Genomic DNA, 19,455 nt, shown 5'->3' with positions numbered 1-19,455 from the left:
GTGTCTGGGTCTTGTACATACTGACGCCATCAACATTAACATGACTTTTACATACAAGCTCTTATTCCATGTTATGTTTGGATTTCTGACAATGTATGGGATGATCAAAAATGGCAGGATATCTTAACATGTCAAATGGAAATGGAAGTAATTGTAATTGTACCACCAACTGAAGCAGTAACTGCAAGAGAATACAGTTACCCAACATTTGTAATCTGAGTACTGTGAAATGTGTAATAATCTGGGTACATGCAGGGACGGATTATGACTCCATGGCATGGGCCCCTGGGCCAGACAATAAGAAAGGCCCCCGTACACGGAATCGTGAAGTTCCCAAAAATGTTTGGGGTTTAGTGAAGATGTTAGAGAGCCTTTGTTGTTGAGGATTTGGGGTTTGTCCCTTGAGATGTGAGAAATGTGAAAATACAGTAAAAATGCAATTTTACCACAATATGAGAACATAAATATAGACCAATAATGTGTTTTGTATAGGGCGGAGGGGTGGGCTTCAGGGCCCCCTTGGCTCTTGGGGCCCCTGGGCCTGGGCCTGGTAGGCCCACGTAATAATCTGTACATGTAATCAGTTACTCCCCAACACTGGTCTAGAGAAGCCTAATGTCACTGGGTAGGCCTAACTGATTGCCCGGTGATGACGCTGGCTGCTCCAGAACTGACACCGAATCCTTGTGTAATATTTCAGCAATGGCTGGGGATCAACAAATGGCACGGGCATGTTTGGCATAGACCAGCCCCACACACAGCTCCTCTGTTTTTCTATGATTTTATGATTGACTCAAACCATTGTCTATATTAAAAAGCAATCAATGGGCTACCCTATCTAAATGGTGGGCTGGTCTCTAAAGGCAAAACAACAACAACAACAACAACAACAATTAAAATGGCATCATCCCCCAACTGTCAGCCTTGTATGACAGATTACCAGTCCAGCCCTGCATTTCATAAACATTTTATTCCAGATAATTGAATAGATTTGTTGGGGGAAAAAACATTTAGCTCATGTCATTCCGGTAAACTAGAATAATGCCCTTTTACAGAGTATAGGGTAAAGCAATAAGCCTACTGCAGACTAGTTCGACTCTACCTACACACTACTATTTAGTTGTCTGCTGAAGACTTGCACCTACCTGGGTAATAGAGTATTTGTATTCTATGGATAGCAGCATGTCTGAATTGTGACTGACTGTTGTTTTTGAAACTTTGTGATGCTGCGGCGGTGGAACGGCCACAAGGGAGACAGTTCCCGGTTGTCTTTTTATGCTCGTATGCCAGTCCTTCTGATTTGTATATGACGCGGATTGACACCTCTCGCGTGCCCACCAGCCAATCAGGGGCCGCCTGGCTTTGCCAGCATACGCCCTTTGTTTGATCAACCCATGGATCATCCACGCGTGTGTCCCCCCTCTCATGCATTGTACTAGGAGTACTGCTGCGCGCTGTACGCACGGCTGGGCTGAGATTGGTTGGAATGACTCGCAGTAAGCCCGTGTGATCCCTGAAGTTTTTTTATTTTGACCAGGAGGGTCCGGTGACACGGACGGACGGACACGACTGAAGAAAACATGACCGAAAGATTTGTGGTCATCCCCGTGGGGCAAAGTGACAATGGGTTCCCCGAAGAAGAAGAAGAAGAAGAAGAAGACGAAGGACACCGCGACTCGGTACCTGAGGACGACGGAGAAGAAGAGGGGACAGTGGGTGACGCTGACAGAGAGGGCGTAATGCCTATTCTAGAGTACAGCAGGGAGCCCAACAAGTACGGTAAGACAGACAAACTTTCTTTCGACAATAAATGAGGCAACTTGAGATCTGCCGCCCTGGCAAACCTGTCTTTTGCCATCATTATAATTTGACAGCGCTAGCTGCCTTGTGCGGGAGTGTGTTAACTCCCCCAGCTAACGTTGCCAGGATAAAGTTGCTTTGGTGATTAGCAAATTGCTCATCGGTTGCAAAGTAGTCGTTACATAACGGTGTCCACATGTGCAGATCATCTACATGACAGCCAAACGAAGACATGCTTGCATGCAGGTGCTGTGTATGTGCACTCCTTGCTTCTGTACTGTACAGGCGATGTAGTTGTCTGCCATTGATAAACACCGCGCAAAATCTTAGAATGAATGACACAACAAGAACGATGTAGGCATATCGCCTGTCAACTTGTGCCATCAGTTTATTCAGGTTTTTTGTTTGTTTGTTTAAACATGTTGCAAATGATGTCTCACCAGTTCAACATAAGAACTAATTTAGAGGACTTGAATGCGCAAAGCAGATTGGGTGCCATTTGGCAACAGCGCGTCTCCCATAGCCTTTGTATTTGGCAGCCGCCAGATGAGAATATTTGGCTCTAAACGCGCACCGTGATCGGTCCTCACTGAGGCGACCACTTAACCATCTGTCCTTCAGTTCACCATTTCATTCCATTGTTCATGGCTTGACCGACTCGGATATATCACACACACCTCTTTGACATGGCACCCAACACACACAAACCGAAGAGGGAACGTGTGTGACATTTCCCCTTTTTAAGATGTGACGTTTACATTACATGTACTATGCCTACGTGTTCCTGGAATACTCTCCAGTCACAGCAATTAACGTGCTCTGTGCCCTAGCGGCCTTCATTCTCAGCTCTATTAGGGGCAGTGCCCTGGGCATTCCGTGGAGTTCATGACTAAAAGGCTTGCCGGTGGTCATCACAACTGACCAGACTGGCACGACATGCTAAAGTTAGAATGATGACTGATGACTGATTAGACTGTTGTGTCACCTTCAGGTGACTTTGAATGGAGACATGCAACAAAATAGAAGGTTTATTTTGTGTGCGAATGTGTTTGTGATGGCTGCTGTCTCATGAGTTTGAAGATGAAGATAGTACACATCCCAGGAAAAGGTGCAGAACAAAGGCTGACTGCAATATTCAGAGTAAGGAGTCCGCACACTTAAAATCTTTTTGTTGTTTATTTTATTTTTTTATATGTCATGGATGGTCCAGCCATGAAGTAAAAAATCAACAAAAATGATTTTAAGTGTGCAGAGTAGACTCCTCACTCTGAAAGTTGCTGTCTCATAACACACTGGAGTTGCTATAAAGGGGCGTTCCATTCCCCCTCCTGTCAAATCAGGGCTGCGAGTCAGCTGAGTCCCATGCCCACCTAGACAACCCACTACACCCCCACTCCTCTCCCCTGGACAACCCACTACACCCCCACTCCTCTCCCCTGGACAACCCACTACTACCCCCACTCCTCTCCCCTGGACAACCCACTACACCCCCACTCCTCTCCCCTGGACAACCCACTACTACCCCCACTCCTCTCCCCTGGACAACCCACTACACCCCCACTCCTCTCCCCTGGACAACCCACTACTACCCCCACTCCTCTCCCCTGGACAACCCACTACACCCCCACTCCTCTCCCCTGGACAACCCACTACTACCCCCACTCCTCTCCCCTGGACAACCCACTACACCCCCACTCCTCTCCCCTGGACAACCCACTACTACCCCCACTCCTCTCCCCTGGTACAATTTTCCAGCCCCTGTAAATGACATAAACATTGGTCTGATGGGGTTCCAAATTGGGAGAAACACAGCAAGCAGTGCCCTTTTCACGTTTGAGAGCGAGTCACAAACACATGACATTCACTTAAAAGCACCTCTGATGATGTTAGATTTTGCAAACTGTTTTTCATAGAGTGTTCATAGACCTGTGAACTGTAACTGTGTGAGGACTGACTGAGTGTAGGGGCCATTGGTGATTACAAAATGACTGTGGATGCCTGCTGTTACACTTAATGATGCTGATTGAAGTAAACTAATAATTCATCTGCAGTGCGTGTTTATGATTGACGTAATTAGTGAAGGCCAAAATCTCTGTTGAGACTTTCCTGACTCTGTTCTTGGGTGACGTAATGGCATTCTCTTAAGATCTGCTAGTGCTGTGAGTCTGTCAAAGAACTTGGCAGGGTTGCCAGATGAGGCCGATGATTTCCAGCCCAAAAAGTGCTCAAACCCCGCCTGGAAGCACTAAATCCCGCCCCAATTCTATTGATTTCTATGGCCAAAAAAATTGGGCTGTTTTTCCTGCTAAATGCCATTTTTACCCGAAGACGGCCATCCCAAGCAGCCCAATCTGGCAACATAGGAAGTGGGGCTTTCTTTAGGGCCTGACCATCGTTAATGCACAACAGATGGGGGAGTGTGGAGCCCCCTGACATGTCCAGGCACGCCCCCACAAACGCATGCACACACACACATACACACAGACACACACACAGACACACACACACACACACACACACACACACACACACACACACACACACACACACACACACACACACACACACACACACACACACACACACACACACACACACACACACACACACACACACCTGTCACTCATTTCACTCACACAGACTCTTCAGAACGCTTCTTTTAATGACCTGAATAATCATTTGGGGGGGAATATAATGGGACCATCGATCAGTCCTCACTTCTTGGCCTGGGGCTAGGATGTTTTTCAGGACTGAGTGTGTGTGTGTTGAGGACACGAAAGGGGCTTTCTGGAATCACTTCAGTCTTCTGTGAAGTCAGAGTATGGATTTTTCAGGGCTCAATGATCTCTGGTCTGGGGGTTAATTGGAGGCCCTGATTGAATTAAAGTTCCCCAGGAAGAGCAAGGTTGTCTTGCAGCTCAGGAGATAATGAGATAAAGGGGAGAGAACCATAATTACTCACTGCAGAGAGGACGATGATGATGATGATGATGATGATGATGATGATGATGATGATGATAAAGGATAAAAAGGGGGTAGGGTAGGTAATCTCATGGTTTCACTTTTTACCTACAGAGCCCTATCCCTACAAATGTGATCATACATGTTATCTTGTCAAAGTCACACAGTAGGGTAGCTCTACACTACAACTGAATTTGATTCAGAATGAAGCTTTCCTGGTTTTTTTTTGGAACACACGTGCGTAAAGTAGCTAATCTGTCATCTTCAAAAGTCAGTTTTACGGCGGCGCACGTAGGTTGCAGCAGCCCCTTGCTTTCCCAACTTTCAGTGTTTATTTGTGTTAAAATGTGTCTTTCGGAATGTCTATCGTCGGAAAATATGTCGGCTGTATGAGCACTGTCTATGTCCATACTGTCTTAAGTCCATGTATAAGTACTGTCTATGTCTATACTGTCTATGTCCTTACCTTAATTAGTCTATGTCTGTATGGGAAAGCAAGAAATGTAATTTCAAATTCTTTGTATGACCAGTGCATGTAAAGAAATTGACAATAAAACCTACTTGACTTGACTTGACTTGACTTGACTTGAAAAATGTAAGATCACTCCAACCTGGCTCTCACCAGCATCCACGTTTTTTTCTCCACAACCACACAAATCTGGCGACAGATATCTCACCAGTCAGTCAAAATACAATATGACCCCCTAGCAACTGCACTGGGTGGCTGGCTGATTGGGTGGGCGTTGTTAGGGACTAGAGAGAGGTGTGTCTTTGGACCCATATTTCAATAGCTGTCTGATTTTACATGGGCTTTTAAAAGGGCTCGCTTTGGCAGTCTTTAGATGTGTCCTTGTTCAGTCAATTGAAAGGGTCTCTTTGTTTTCAATCAGCATTGATCTAATTGGGTGAATTTAGGCCCGTGAAAGTCTGAGTAGCTCATTCAAAACCACACACACACACACACACACAGACACACAGACACACAGACACACAGACACACACTCACACACACACAGACACACAGACACACAGACACACAGACACACACTCACACACTCACACACACAGACACGCCTATACAAAAATAAACCTGCGTACACCGCACACATCACATGGGTACTGCATGCTCTATACTTGCAAATACAAACACATATGTGTGCGTGCACACACACACACACACACACACACACACACACACACACACACACACACACACACACACACACACACACACACACACACACACACACACACACACACACACACAGGAACACAGACAGGGGAGGGGAGGGTACAGTGTGTGATGGCTAAATTACGTTTGGGCGATTTAGGCGGAGTAATTTTGTTTTGCCCAGAAAAGAGGCGAGACGAGGAGACCTGCCACAGTAGGCTATCATTTGACCTTTTACTTCTGTGGGGAGGTAGGCCAGTCCACTGCTCCCAGGGGGAGAGCTGTCTTTTCAGGAACCTGTGGGGACAGAACGATTCTTTTCAGGTCAACCCCTTTGTCTGCAACCATCTTAGCACGGTGTGTTTTAGCTATTCAGGAGAGAAGAGCTTTCACCTTTTTGATTGGAGCCAATTTTGTACCCAAGTGCAGAGAGAGGGAGAGAGGGAGAGAGAGAGAGAGAGAGAGAGAGAGAGAGAGAGAGAGAGAGAGAGAGAGGAGAGAGAGAGAGAGAGAGAGAGAGAGAGAGAGAGAGAGAGAGAGAGAGAGAGAGAGAGAGAGAGAGAGAGAGAGAGAATATTTTTGATTTCAGCTTTTTTGATGCATCTTTGTCAATATTGGCGTCAAAAAGTTGCACTTTAATCACGTTTTATTCATGCAATTCATTCACTTATCAAAATAATCAAGATAACTTAAAACTTCAGTAAGACTATAGTAAGAATATACCCCTGAGAAGGACAATGTGCCTTTCAGTGCAGTCTATGTGCATTGTGAAAATATCAGCTTTTTGCCTTTTATGGCTCCTCCTGTTACAGCCATAAATTATCTTATTGGGATGTATCAGGTATCACACAATTGCGTTATTGTGCCACCCATTATTACTGTGACAAACAGTGAATTACAGTGTTGTTTTCTAAGTACCTCTTGGATTCTCACTCCCACCCCCTTTTTGACCGGCGCCTGGGTGGGACACTGGATCCGAACGGTGGGAGGGTGGTTAGTGTTTGCTCTGTGTTTGGGGCACAGAGTGCTACAGCCAGCATGGTTTGTCTCTCAGCAGTATCCCTCCTCCCCAACTGTGACCGCTGATGTCGTTGTGTGTCTGATATGATTTAAGTTGATGATGATGATGATGGGCCTTTATTGTCAAATAAAGGTCAGAAAGGCTGTTAATTGGCTTTCCTTTACTCCAGTAGCATAAAAGGGATCGTCATGACGACGCAACCACGCCTCGGACTCCCTGTCAGACGAATAATCTGAGTCTGAGCGGCCTCAGCGAGCATCAGAGGCGGATTAGTATTCTGGATTACAGTACAGAGCTACCAGACTGACCTGTGGATTGATGAAATATGGAATATGGTTAAGCTTTCCGTGCCCTTGGCGTTGTCTGCTTTGGATGGCATATGAAAACAATATGCTCAGAGGAGGCTTTATTTTATGGATTTATGGCTTCAATTTATCCTTCTGTTTTCCTCTTTTTCTCATTTATTTTGAATGTAATAAAGAAGTAAACAACATCAAATAACTCAACATCAAAATCCCCACCACATCCCATCACCCTCCACCCAACCCCTTTTCCTCTTCCACTTGAGTGATAGCTTGAAGAGGACCTGTTGCCTGTTACAGATGACAATTTAGGACCGATTCACAACACACCCTGAACAGTCCATTCAGACTGTCCATCAGCATGAAGTAAACCAATGTTAAGTCTGTACGGTTTAGAAGTGATTGTGAAGCAATAAAAATATTCTCGGTAATGGCGGGGGGTATGATGCATGTAAGCCCATTGTTCTCTCTGGCCTATGTGTCATTTTCTACTTTGGTCTATAGTACTACTTGTCACTTACCGTGGGATCCTGCCAAGACTGATAGTGCTGGGCTTTCATCTTCATGCCCTGCTCCAATGTAATAAGGCCAGGGGAGATGGGAGGAAGAGGAGGAGAAGGAGGAAGGGGGGGGGACTGTGAAATGGAGATGAATGTTAGTGGTGCAAGTTGTTGGTGGATCAGTGGGGGTGACGGAGCTGGCTGTTGGTCTTGGCAGGTGGCTGCTCTGTGGACACATGCAGACTCAGAGCAGACACGATGGGTGGGTGGTGAACGACGAAAAGATTGGCAAAAAAGTGTAGAGGAGACAAAGGGCTTGCTATGCATGTGTGAGGTGGGAAAGAAAGGGTGAAGGAGAATGGGGGGAACTGAAATATAGAATAAGGGAAGGATGGTGAAAGGAAGGGATGAACAAGAGAGATTGCTCTTTAGACAAATGCAGAGGCAATGGGGCGGTGTGTGTGTGTGTGTGTGTGGGGGGGGGGGGGGTTGAGTGTCTGAAACAAAGGAAACGTTAAGAATTGATTCAACTGATAGACCTAATGAATGTCAAACATCTAGGAGACAAGGATGTAATGATGATAAGAGATAAGAGAGGGGGATTGAATACTGGAATGAGGGAGATATGAAACACAGAAAGGGGAAGTTGGAGCAAGAGAAGAGAGAGAGAGAGAGAGAGAGAGAGAGAGAGAGAGAGAGAGAGAGAGAGAGAAGAGAGAGAGAGAGAGAGAAGAGAGAGAGAGGAGAGAGAGAGAGAGAGAGAGAGAGAGAGAGAGAGAGAGAGAGAGAGGAGAGAGAGAGGAGAGAGAGAGAGAGAGAGAGAGAGAGAGAGAGAGAGAGAGAGAGAGAGAGAGAGAGAATTTTGAATTTTAAAAGCGCTTTATTTTGAATCAAAAAGCGTGAACCCTAAACAGAGACCAACTACCCCAAACAGAAACAAAAACAATCATCAGGTCAAAAGGTGGGAAAACAAAATTTCATCTTGGTCTGTCACAGAGCAGAAACAATCAAAACTACACCATTTGTCCTTAAAATAGTCCATTGCCCCCGTAAGTTTAAAAAAACAAAAGTCAGCACTAATTCTAGACCTGATCAGGTTCTTCAGAATAGGCACAACATCATCCCCAGCCCCACCTTGAAGTTTGTTTTTTCGACTCAAATAGATTGCCAGCTTCGCCACACCAACAACAAAATTTATCATTTCACACTTCGCTCTGTGCCTTTGATTATAAAAGAAACCAACAATAAAACCCTGGTGAGAAAAAACTACACCCAATGAAAAAAGCAGAAGGCTCAAAAAAGAAAACAAAGGGACAAGTCTGGAACACTCCATAAAACAGTGAAAAACAGTTTCCCTACAGGTGCAGAAAGGACAGGTACTGCTAACCCCAGGGTTTATCGTAGACTTAAAAGCATTGACGGCAATGGCCCCATGAAGGACCCGCCACTGTAAGTCACCAGCTCTTTTCGTTAAAGGAGGTTTGTACAGCGCTCTCCACACAGGTTTTTTCTCCTCAGAGAGCTCCAGCTTATCCCTCCACACAGTATCAGGTCTACCCTTCAGGGCATCTTTATGCAGCACCTTTACCATATTCCTATACAGCACCTTCCCAGTCGCTGAGTACAAGAATATACTATCACACTCAGGAAAACTAAGAGAAGGGCTTGCAAAACCACATTCCCTCACATCAGGTGTAACAAGCATATTAGGAAACATATCGGCAGCATTACATATAGTCAACCCGTCCCCATACTCCTGAAGCAATCGTTTCTCCTGTAAACTGAAAAGCCCACCAAGCTTCCCAAGGAAATTTGTCACGTATCTGAGGGACCTCACCCCCAAAAAGGAGGCAATCGCCTGAACATTTTGCAGATCACACCCAGCTTTGCAAACAATATCACGCAATTGAAGTACATGCTTCCCACGCAATAAGGCCGTAAGACCAGGCAGTTCATTACATGACACATCAAAACGGGACCCCAAAATAACAGGCTCCTCAAGCAGCCAGTGAATTGAGGAGAGCCCCCCCACCCACTGATGCCCAAACAAACCCCACACTTTGAATAAGCTCTGATAAAACAAGGGCAGTCCAGTAAGATTGAGTCGTTTGGGATCCATGAGAAACAGAGCAGTGTCCAGACCCAGTCCACCAACCCCACGCAAGATGCCAAGGGCCAACAGTCCCCAGGCCTGATCAGTGGAAGCTGTGAGCAGTCTCAGGAGAAACTGCAGTCTGTATGTATCCTTCCTGCTGACAAGATCAATGAGACCTTGTCCTCCATCCTCTTTGGGCAAGAAGAGTACCGCTTGAGGCACCCAGTGCAGCCCGTCCCAAAAGAAGTTCACCATGTCACTTTGGATGCTTTGAAGTAGTCCACGTGGGGGCTCAGCACAAGCTAGCTTATGCCACAACGTAGAGGCCACCAGGTTGTTCACGATGAGAGCACGCCCCCTATAGGAGAGTTGGGGGAGCAACCACTTCCACTTATCCAGACGGCTCTTGACTTTCTCTCGCACCCCGTCCCAGTTCTTTTGGATAAATGAATCAGTCCCCAGATATACACCAAGATATTTCAAACCCTCCCTTCCCCAAAGCAAACCCCCGGGCAGGCCAGTACATCTCTTTTCCCATTCCCCCACCCAGATGGCCGTGCACTTACCCCAATTTACTTTAGCGGAAGAGACAGAATGAAAATCATGAACTATTCTTTTCAAGACATTGACATCATGTTCCCCATTAACAAACACAGAAACATCATCGGCATAAGCAGACAAATAAAAACATTCATTAATCAAAGGCACAGAGATACCCCCTAAACCAGTCCGTAGTCTGTGTAACAGAGGCTCAATGGCAATGGAATACAACATCCCTGACAATGGACAGCCCTGCCTAACTCCACGCAACACCTTGAATGGAGCCCCCAAACACCCGTTTATTTTCAGAACACTTTCAATATTACGGTAAAGGACTCTAACCATGTTAATAAAGCTGGAGCTGAACCCAAAGGATTTCATGGCTGACCACAGGTACAGGAACTCTAAACGGTCAAATGCTTTTTGTTGATCTAGAGATATCAGTCCCACATTAAGACCCAGCTTCTCTGATATAGTCCACAGGTCCCTGACCATAGCTATATTATCAAGTATGGACCGGTCAGGTATGCAATAAGATTGGTCTGGATGCACCACCTGGCCTATTACTTTTTTAAGCCTTGATCCCAGAGCCTTAGCTAGGATCTTCAAATCAGAGCATAATAGCGAGACCGGCCGCCAGTTACCAATGTTTTGCATATCACCCTTCTTTGGTAAGAGCGTCACAACCGCCCTGCGGCAGCTTAAAGGAAGGCAGCCTGCTTCTAGGCACTCGCGCAGTACTACCAGGAGGTCCTCCCCCAGGTAATTCCAGAATGTTTTATAAAAATCTATAGGTAGACCATCTATCCCAGGGGATTTACCATTTTCCATACTCATAAGTGCACTTTCAAGCTCAGAGAGAGTCAAAGGACCATCAGTTTCAGTATGACTCTCCTTAGGCAGCCTAGGCAGCCCTTCAAAAAAATCACTTGAAACTAAATTTTCGGGAATGAGCTCACAATCATACAGGCTAGAATAGAAAGACCTAGCATAGGCTCGCATTTGTGCTGGATCAGACAATTCCTGGCCAGACTCAGTCTTCAAGGAGTGCATGAGTCTACTCTGGCCACGTCGTCTCTCCAAATTAAAAAAGAACTTTGAGGGTGTGTCCATTAAAGAGACACCTTGAAACCTGGAACGCACCAGCGCCCCCTGCGCTCTAACATCCAAAAGTTCAGCAAGTGAGCTCTTCTTCCCCTCCAGGAGATCCCTAACACACGCATCACCCGTGGATAGAGACCCCTGGAGAGCTAAAATCTCTTTTTCCAGAGTAGTAAGTGAATCAATAATACCATTCGTGACATAAGAAGTAAATTGCTGACACAACACTTTGATTTGAGTCTTCCCATATTCCCACCAATCCCTTAAAGAAGAAAAAGAACATTTTTGTCCCTGAAAAATTCCCCAAAAATGCTTAAAGGTGTTTCTAAAATGCTCATTATCTAAAAGTGAAGTGTTAAAACACCAATAGGCACTTTTCGGTTTAAAAGCCTTAACAGATATGCTACAAGTAACTGCAGAATGATCTGAAAAACCAGTAGGCACAATAGTACAAGATTTAATTATATTAAGCTGAAGTGAGGGAGCATATATTCTGTCCAGGCGTGCAAAGGAAACATAATTATCCCTACTGTGAGACCATGTATACTGCCTCGCCTCCTGATAAAAAGCCCTCCATACGTCAACCAAATCATGATTCTTAACTAATTGAATAATTGCCCTTTGAGAGGGGACATGAGGTTCCATATGGTTCCTGTCCAATTTTTCATTTTCAGTGCAATTAAAATCCCCCGCCAGAAAGAGAAGAGATTCAGAGTCTAAAGTCATAAGCACTTCATTAAGTTTATCAAAGAAGGCCACCCTTTCATGGCCAATAGTAGGTGCATACACAACAATAAATACAATAACAGTACTATCAAAATGGGCGGTCACCATGAGAAGTCTCCCTTCCACTAACTCTTGGGCACAACAAGAAAGTGGGAGGGAGCCCTTAGAAAACAAAATTGCCACGCCCCCGCTCAACGCAGACCCATGACTAAAAAAAATCTGACCATCCCATTCTTTTTTCCAGTCGACCTCATTCACTGTATCACTATGCGTCTCCTGAACCATTGCAACACTAACACGCTTCAAATTGATGAAGTCAAGGAGTGCCAGTCTTTTCTTCACATCCCTTGCACCATTTAAATTAAGAGTTGCAATGTTCAGTGTGTTTGCCATTATATGTTATGTTTGAGAAATTGACGTGGCTCCCTGCCTAATTTTACGACGCAATATGCCCAAGTGTTTACGGAGGCGCGCAACCTCCTTTGAATCAAACGCCTTATTTCTTATTAGGCAGACTGCGTCATTAATAAATTGACAGCGGTCAGGGAAGAACTGTTCCACTTCGACGTCGCGTTTCCCCTTCGTGTCTCGCAGAAAACGAGTTATGTCATCCGCCGAATATTGTACCGTCTTCTCCCCACCCAACTCAGTAAGATCACTCAATGAGCCAATCGACATCGTCGAACACACCGAGTCATCATCACTATCACAGTTTGCACTGGCGGAGTCAATTTTCTTCGATTTAGAGGGATTACAATCAGGATCAGTATGCCTATCCTTCCTTTTAGGCGGCTTAAACTCACAGTCCATCGCCTCAACTTCAACTGACAGCGCATCCGAGCCTACACTACTGGACGCGCCCACTTTACTCAGAGCATCGAGCTCTTTGGAGATCATGTCATTAACGGCAGCGTTACTCGTGACAGGTTCAGACGAGGACAAATTACCGTCAACATCTGGGGCCACCGCAACCTTATCCGTGGCAGATGTACTGGCCAAATTATGCTCAGAGACAGCATCAGCCGACCTGGCGGCTTCAATCAAAGGCAAAGTAGTTTGGGGTGACAGATCAGCAACGGAGGGTAGCGGGTCAGTATTGGGAGTAGGTAAAGGATCATTGGGGGCCGCAGGTACAGGGGTTTGGGAAGGCACAGTCGAAGCACCAGCAGCGGAGGTAGCAGTGGAATTAGCAGCACCCCTCTCTGGTTCAATTACGGTAGATGGTGGTTGAGCTCCACCCCGCTTTTTACGCGGACAGTCACGAACCACATGGCCTGTCATGTTACAGGAAAAACACACTAAAGCAGTGTTGGACGTCACATAAACTGTGTAATCAAAACCATCAACCCTCAATTTAATATGCAGATCAAGTGGCACATCATCTTGGTCCAGCACCATGTACGTCTGCCTTCGAAAGGACACGACATGTTTCAATAAGGGCGACTTACATCCCAAAGAAATCTTTTTCAAGGGGGAAACAAGTCTACCATAACGCTGCAAGTGATCCTCAATTAGACTATCGTCAATGAAGGGGGGGACATTAGATACTATGATCTTCGTAGCCGGAGTGCTAAGAGGCAGAACAGGTGTAAGCATATCATTTAAGACAATGCCCGAAGCAATTACCTCCCGAGCTTTGTCAACCGATCCCAAAAAAACAATAACCGCGCTATTCATGCGCGAGGCAGATTTGATGTGTTCATGACCAACTATGTTGCCTATGGCCAGGCTACAGTCCTCAACACTCGCAGAGCACTGAACTTTAACACCATGTCGTCTAGTGAGTTCACCAAACACCATTGTACCTGCGGCGGCCACGCTGCCAATTAGGCTGGGACGCCGAGGATGGCGAGCTAAACAAACAAACTACCCAAAGTAGCCTATTCGGCCGCGCCATACACCAAAAATAGAAAATAGCGCTGCAAAACACACAAAAGGACGCACAAAAAGTTAGAAATTAGAAAATGCCCAAGAGGCTCCACTCACGCTCAGGACACGCTCCCCACACTCAAACTCGCACATGCGCAACGAGAGAGAGAGAGAGAGAGAGAGAGAGAGAGAGATGACTAGGGCTGGGCGATATGGAGAAAAAAAATGTCTTGATATATTTTATCTATATCTCAGTATACGATATATATCTCGAAATGTTCAATTCCCCCTAAAAGAGGCAAAAAACTACACACTGACATTATATGCTTGGCAAACCTGGCTGGGCTGCGGCTTTGCAGTCAGAAATTTGACAAATCGAAGTATCAGCATCAGGGCCGTCGTTACGCCTATTTTAGGGGGGCTTTAGCATTAGTATTAGCCCCCCCTTTAACGATTTTGCAAAAATGAGATGGTAAAAAGAAAAAAGAGAGTGAGGAGGTGAAGGAGTAAGAGGAAGAGTATGAAATGGAGAGAGTACATGAAGGCATGCATGAGAAGGGAAAAAGAGAATGTCAGAGTAGGTGAAAAGGAGCCGAGTATCCGATATTGGCTGGAGTCTTTATTTGGAGTGCAGGAGTCAGAGGCCAGTAGAGCAGCTGAGTGGAGCATCACTCTCCTCTCAACAGCACACAAGAGCCATCGGAGCACAACACAACACTATCACGATATGCCTAGCCAGGGTTTTACAAGGGTCTTAAAGGTGCCCTATTATGCTATTTAGAATAACTTTCATTGTTAATATTTTGCTTTACTGTGGTTAGTGGAGTTAATTTTGAATGATCACTTGTTTTCATGTCCATTATTTTTTATCATTGTGTACATGCACCCTACGCCGCCTGTTTGAAACGCGTGGAAGTGCAGAATGTTAGACCGTCAACATTCTGAAATCTCGACGCAGCATGGAGCGTTTCATCAAGCATTCTATTACTAATATTACGTCAGCAGCACAGCTGGTTTTGTCCTGGAATTCAACCCTGTAGCCTATGTCTAAAGTTGACAGCCAAATAGTTCACCCAATGTCCACAATTAATCTGAAAAGGACGCATCATAAGTCCCACGTTATGTTATTTGTGCGCCTTGCTGTGTCATTTGCTGAAACCCAGTCCCTATCCAATGCGAGTCTTCCGTATATGGGCTTCAGTTTGATTTCAAAATCGCTTTGGACAATTAGGCTGCCATTAATCTGAGAAAGGGTTGAAAGTGCTGGGTACAGGCTATTGCTTCTGATTTGAGGTTTCATGAAATAATACGCATATTGCATATGATGCGTAATAACGTGATTGTGACCATATAAAAAAAAACTAATAGCCATCTGCGCTGTCTTGTTTATTTCTGATATCTTGCGCTGAAGAATCTTTATCTTAAACATTATTAACGCAACAGTAGGGGCTTGATTGGTTAACCCGCTGTCTAGCCTTGACAGGTGGAAATTTGAAGACACAAAGAATATTCTGGGATTGAAATCAGATCACCTTTCCTTGTTAATGGCAAGTTAACCTTCACAAAATAGGCTATCCAATAAGCTAATTATCTGCAATTGCTGTACACAGTTCAAAGTTATTCAGCGAAGTTATGGACATTTTCTTCGCTCCCGCGGCAGCCCCCGTCTGGCTGTCAAAGACGCAGTCCGAAATTGAAAGAGTGCGCCCAGTAAGACAAGGGCACAACTTGTCGGACTCAAACCTATCAATTCAACGTCTGTCAGTGATATCGTGACACCCTATTTGTGATATGAACTCCGTGTTCAAATGCGTCCTGTGGTCTATTTGCAAGCCAGACTGAATACTGAGCGCACGCGTTGTTGGCTTTTACAAATGAGTTCCTGTTTGCTCGTTGTCTGTAGGCCTAATGCACAATGGTGATAGGCTATGCTTCATAAAAATACATTTCAAGGTATTTTCAGGTGCATGGTTTCATTTTAGTAACTGCATTTCTATTTAGTCCCCGATGGATTGGTTTCAAACTGCGTTGCATTTTAATTACTGAATTGTAGCCTATGCATAGCCTATACTAACTGGCTAATCCTTGCCAACATTGCTGATGCAAACGGCTGCTGGTCATGTCGTGATATACCTATTTGGATTAGCCTACATCAGCACACGTCTTCTAATTAATGTTATGCTTCAAGCGGCAATACAAGTGTAGGGTTTTCACATCTTACCAAACAAAAGTTAGTCTTGCCAACAGCATATGCAAAACGGCCCTGAAGCGAATAGAGAGAGAAAGGAGAGATTCGAGTCTTTCACCCACTTGGAAGTGTTTTTGCGCAACTGCGTTAACGCGTTCTGCCTGTTTTCGACCTTCCTCATTCAACTGTTTCTGACCCGTTAGCCATAGGCCTACCAACCGGTATTTTATCAATGTAAAATGCAGCTTTAATATCACAATGAAACAAAAATATATAACTTGGGCCACAGGTGAGTGTAGCCTCCAGTCTAGACCGATGCTGTAGCCTATTTGACGGAGCCGATTTATGAATTGAAAAAAAAAAAAAACATGCGTAATGGAATAAACTTGTGGATGGCGAAATCCTACACTATTCTTGTACACTATTTTTGTACACTGAGTGGTGTATTCACAAATAGGATACATCTCATCACAATACTGTCAAATTCAGATAGGCCTAGGCTATGTGGCTGCGATGAACAAATGCGCATTAGGTCTACTGTCTCTGCAATTAATAAATGGTCTGTGACATCGTCAACACTCCATCCCATAAGCAGCAATGTTAGGTACAGCATGACGTAGACCCGTACAGGAAACAAAAGCTATAGAATGTTGAAAACCCAACCACGCGTTCTCTGACAGTTGAGAAATAGCGTTCCTGCGGCAGAGAAATTCTCCCCCAAGAGGCCAATTTGTGAAATGCAGCTTTCACCAAGCTTTTACATACAACAGATGCTGTGTAACCCAATAAATGGGTAGTGGACATGAAAAAGCATAATAGGACCCCTTTAAAGACCGGCTCCTAACCAGTCAGTACCTCAGCTATTGGAGAGTGGTCTGGAAGTTTAAGGTGACTCTTCACCTCTTAATATGTCTACTCTACATATTGCAATGTTTCTGTCACGCAATGCTTAGGTTCATTTTATGGTGTCCTGTGGTGTGACTGCTCTTATACGTAGAAGGGGAAAAAAGTTTTTTTATATAAATGAAAACACATATTAAGATTAAACACAATATCATTATCTAGTTAGCATGATCTCAGAGGTCAGTCATGTATACATAAGGATTAAAATGGCCACAGTGCAGTGAATTTCCTGTGGTGTGACTTCATGTCATGCGGTGTGACATGCTTTTGCAATGTGTTACTCAATCCTCACTTATTTTTCATGCATCATGCAAGGATATAAGGATACCAGGACATTTATTTGTCACATTCACACAATCATTACAAGTAATACAGTGAAACCATGCAGTGAAATCACAGTTGTCTGCCTGTACGATGCATAGGCGTGTGGGGGTGGGGGTGCGTGGGTAGTAGCGTGTGTGTGGGGTGAGGGTTAAAGGACCAATAGCAGAAAGAGCATTGAGGATATGTTTGTGCAGAATATTAATCATTTCATTGTATCTTACAGAAATGTCACACCAATTATCTCACACCACAGGACACATTTTCCCAAAAATGGCAAAAAAAATTAAGCGAAATTCCACGAACCACTGAGTGCTTTATCTTTTCACATTTTTTCAAAAATTTCCACCCATTTTTTCAGGAATTGGAATATGTTTCCTCCTTTAAGTGTGTTACGGCCTTAAACGTCAACCACCCATGGGCAGTCTGAGCTACAGTACATGTGCATAACTAATATGCAGAATACACCATGTCTGTCTGCTAAGATAGTGATTCCCAACCAGAGGTACACGAGTACATTGCAGGGGGTACGTGGAAACTCTAATAACAGATGTATGGAGCATAGTCACATTGGGATATAGATAAAGCAACATCATGGATGAGTGAGGAGACACTCATGGCACAACAGAAAGACTTGGGGAAACACTACAGCATGTAAATGATCAACAATTTGGGAGCACAATTCTTAGGCTAGTATTTGTACAGTATGTCAAGCTTAAGGGCACTTGATGGTCTGAGCAATGAGAACATAACCAATGCAAAGAACTGACGATACAATCCAAATGTTGCCTATATTGAATATTCAAAATCAAAAGATGTTTTAAAGTATCCAGATTAGTATCTGGATGCTGGAAGTTCCTCTTATAGCCTAATTATTTATGCACAATCTTAGTAGGCCTAATCTTTTTGTGCTTTACATACTCTGCTACAAAGCATACCAACACCATACCAGCACCTGTCGACAACTTTATTTTTGCCAAGTGACATTTGTCCCCCATACGTCGGTATTTACAGTTGTTGTTGTACACTGCAGCGTTGACAGACAAACACATTGGGATTAGTAACCGAATATGTCAGCAAATTCTTCCTGCTTCTAGCTGTAAGATATAGGCTTCTTTCATTAAATATCCATCTTATTTTCATCCTTTTTTTGTCTTGGGGCACTTTTACTGGCTTAGAAAGGAGTTTTGCACTCTTCCAGAAAGCCCTTTTAACAGTGTCCCTCAGCGTTGGCAGTAAATGGTTAATAACAGGTTTGTAACATCCGGCGTTCTTCTCAGAAAGCTCGACACTCCTCAGGGTGGACTACTGGCTGGGTTAATAATCCATACTGGGTCCTGCCTTGAATGGTTATGGTGGTGGAGTGGCACTAATGCCTATAATGGTCTGCAGTGCAGTCCATTAGGTGAAAGACGTTGCTAGTCAAAGTCCGAGAGCTCAGCTGGGCTGCAACATGGTACCAAAGCATGCACACCTCACTCAGTAAGATAATATGATGTTGTTTTAGTGGGATGTTGGTTTGTTTTAGAAGCCATGACTTTGTAGCCTGGGAACTCCCATACTGCCTTTAGTTCTACACAATCGTTTCGATCTGAAAGACACTTGTGATTAGGTCTGGTGTTAACCAGGCAAATGACTTTGCAGTCTAATTTAGAATCCAGGAGGCGTTGGGGAGGTGTTGGGGAGCCCTAGAGGGGCGTTGAGAAGGATACAGCTGAGAAGGGGCGTTGCTTAGTTGCCATTGAGGTGCATTAGTCTATCTTATGCTTATGATGAGGTCAAGGGGGCGTTTCTTTAAAAAAGGTTGAGAACCACTGTTTTAGTTGGATGTTGGGTTGTTTTAGAAGCCGTGACTTGTAACTTAGAATCCTTCAGAATGACCCTTAAACACTGCATGCTTTCGGTTTGTAAATGCCTCGGAAGAGCAATACGAGAGACAAAATATCGTCCGTCTTCC

The 19,455-nt window shown here is 44.6% G+C and overlaps 1 protein-coding gene across 4 annotated transcripts in view; it reads left to right on the top strand.

Annotated features, from left to right (window-relative positions):
- Window positions 1-1,433: 1,433 nt before the first annotated feature.
- slc12a7b (solute carrier family 12 member 7b) overlaps window positions 1,434-19,455 on the top strand; it is a 117,968-nt gene continuing 99,946 nt past the window's right edge. For 2 of the 4 annotated variants that reach the window (XM_063207233.1, XM_063207232.1), the window contains exon 1: window positions 1,434-1,779. In XM_063207233.1, the coding sequence (XP_063063303.1) occupies window positions 1,581-1,779 (199 nt within the window). In that variant the 5' untranslated portion in view covers window positions 1,434-1,580. The remainder of the gene's footprint in view (window positions 1,780-19,455) is intronic. The other 2 variants (XM_063207236.1, XM_063207235.1) reach the window with 1 other exon arrangement.

The sequence above is a fragment of the Engraulis encrasicolus genome, chromosome 9 (assembly GCF_034702125.1).
Source record: "Engraulis encrasicolus isolate BLACKSEA-1 chromosome 9, IST_EnEncr_1.0, whole genome shotgun sequence".
Lineage (NCBI taxonomy): Eukaryota > Metazoa > Chordata > Actinopteri > Clupeiformes > Engraulidae > Engraulis > Engraulis encrasicolus.
Note: the sequence above shows the minus strand (reverse complement) of the source record. Positions and strands in the feature narration are given on the sequence as shown.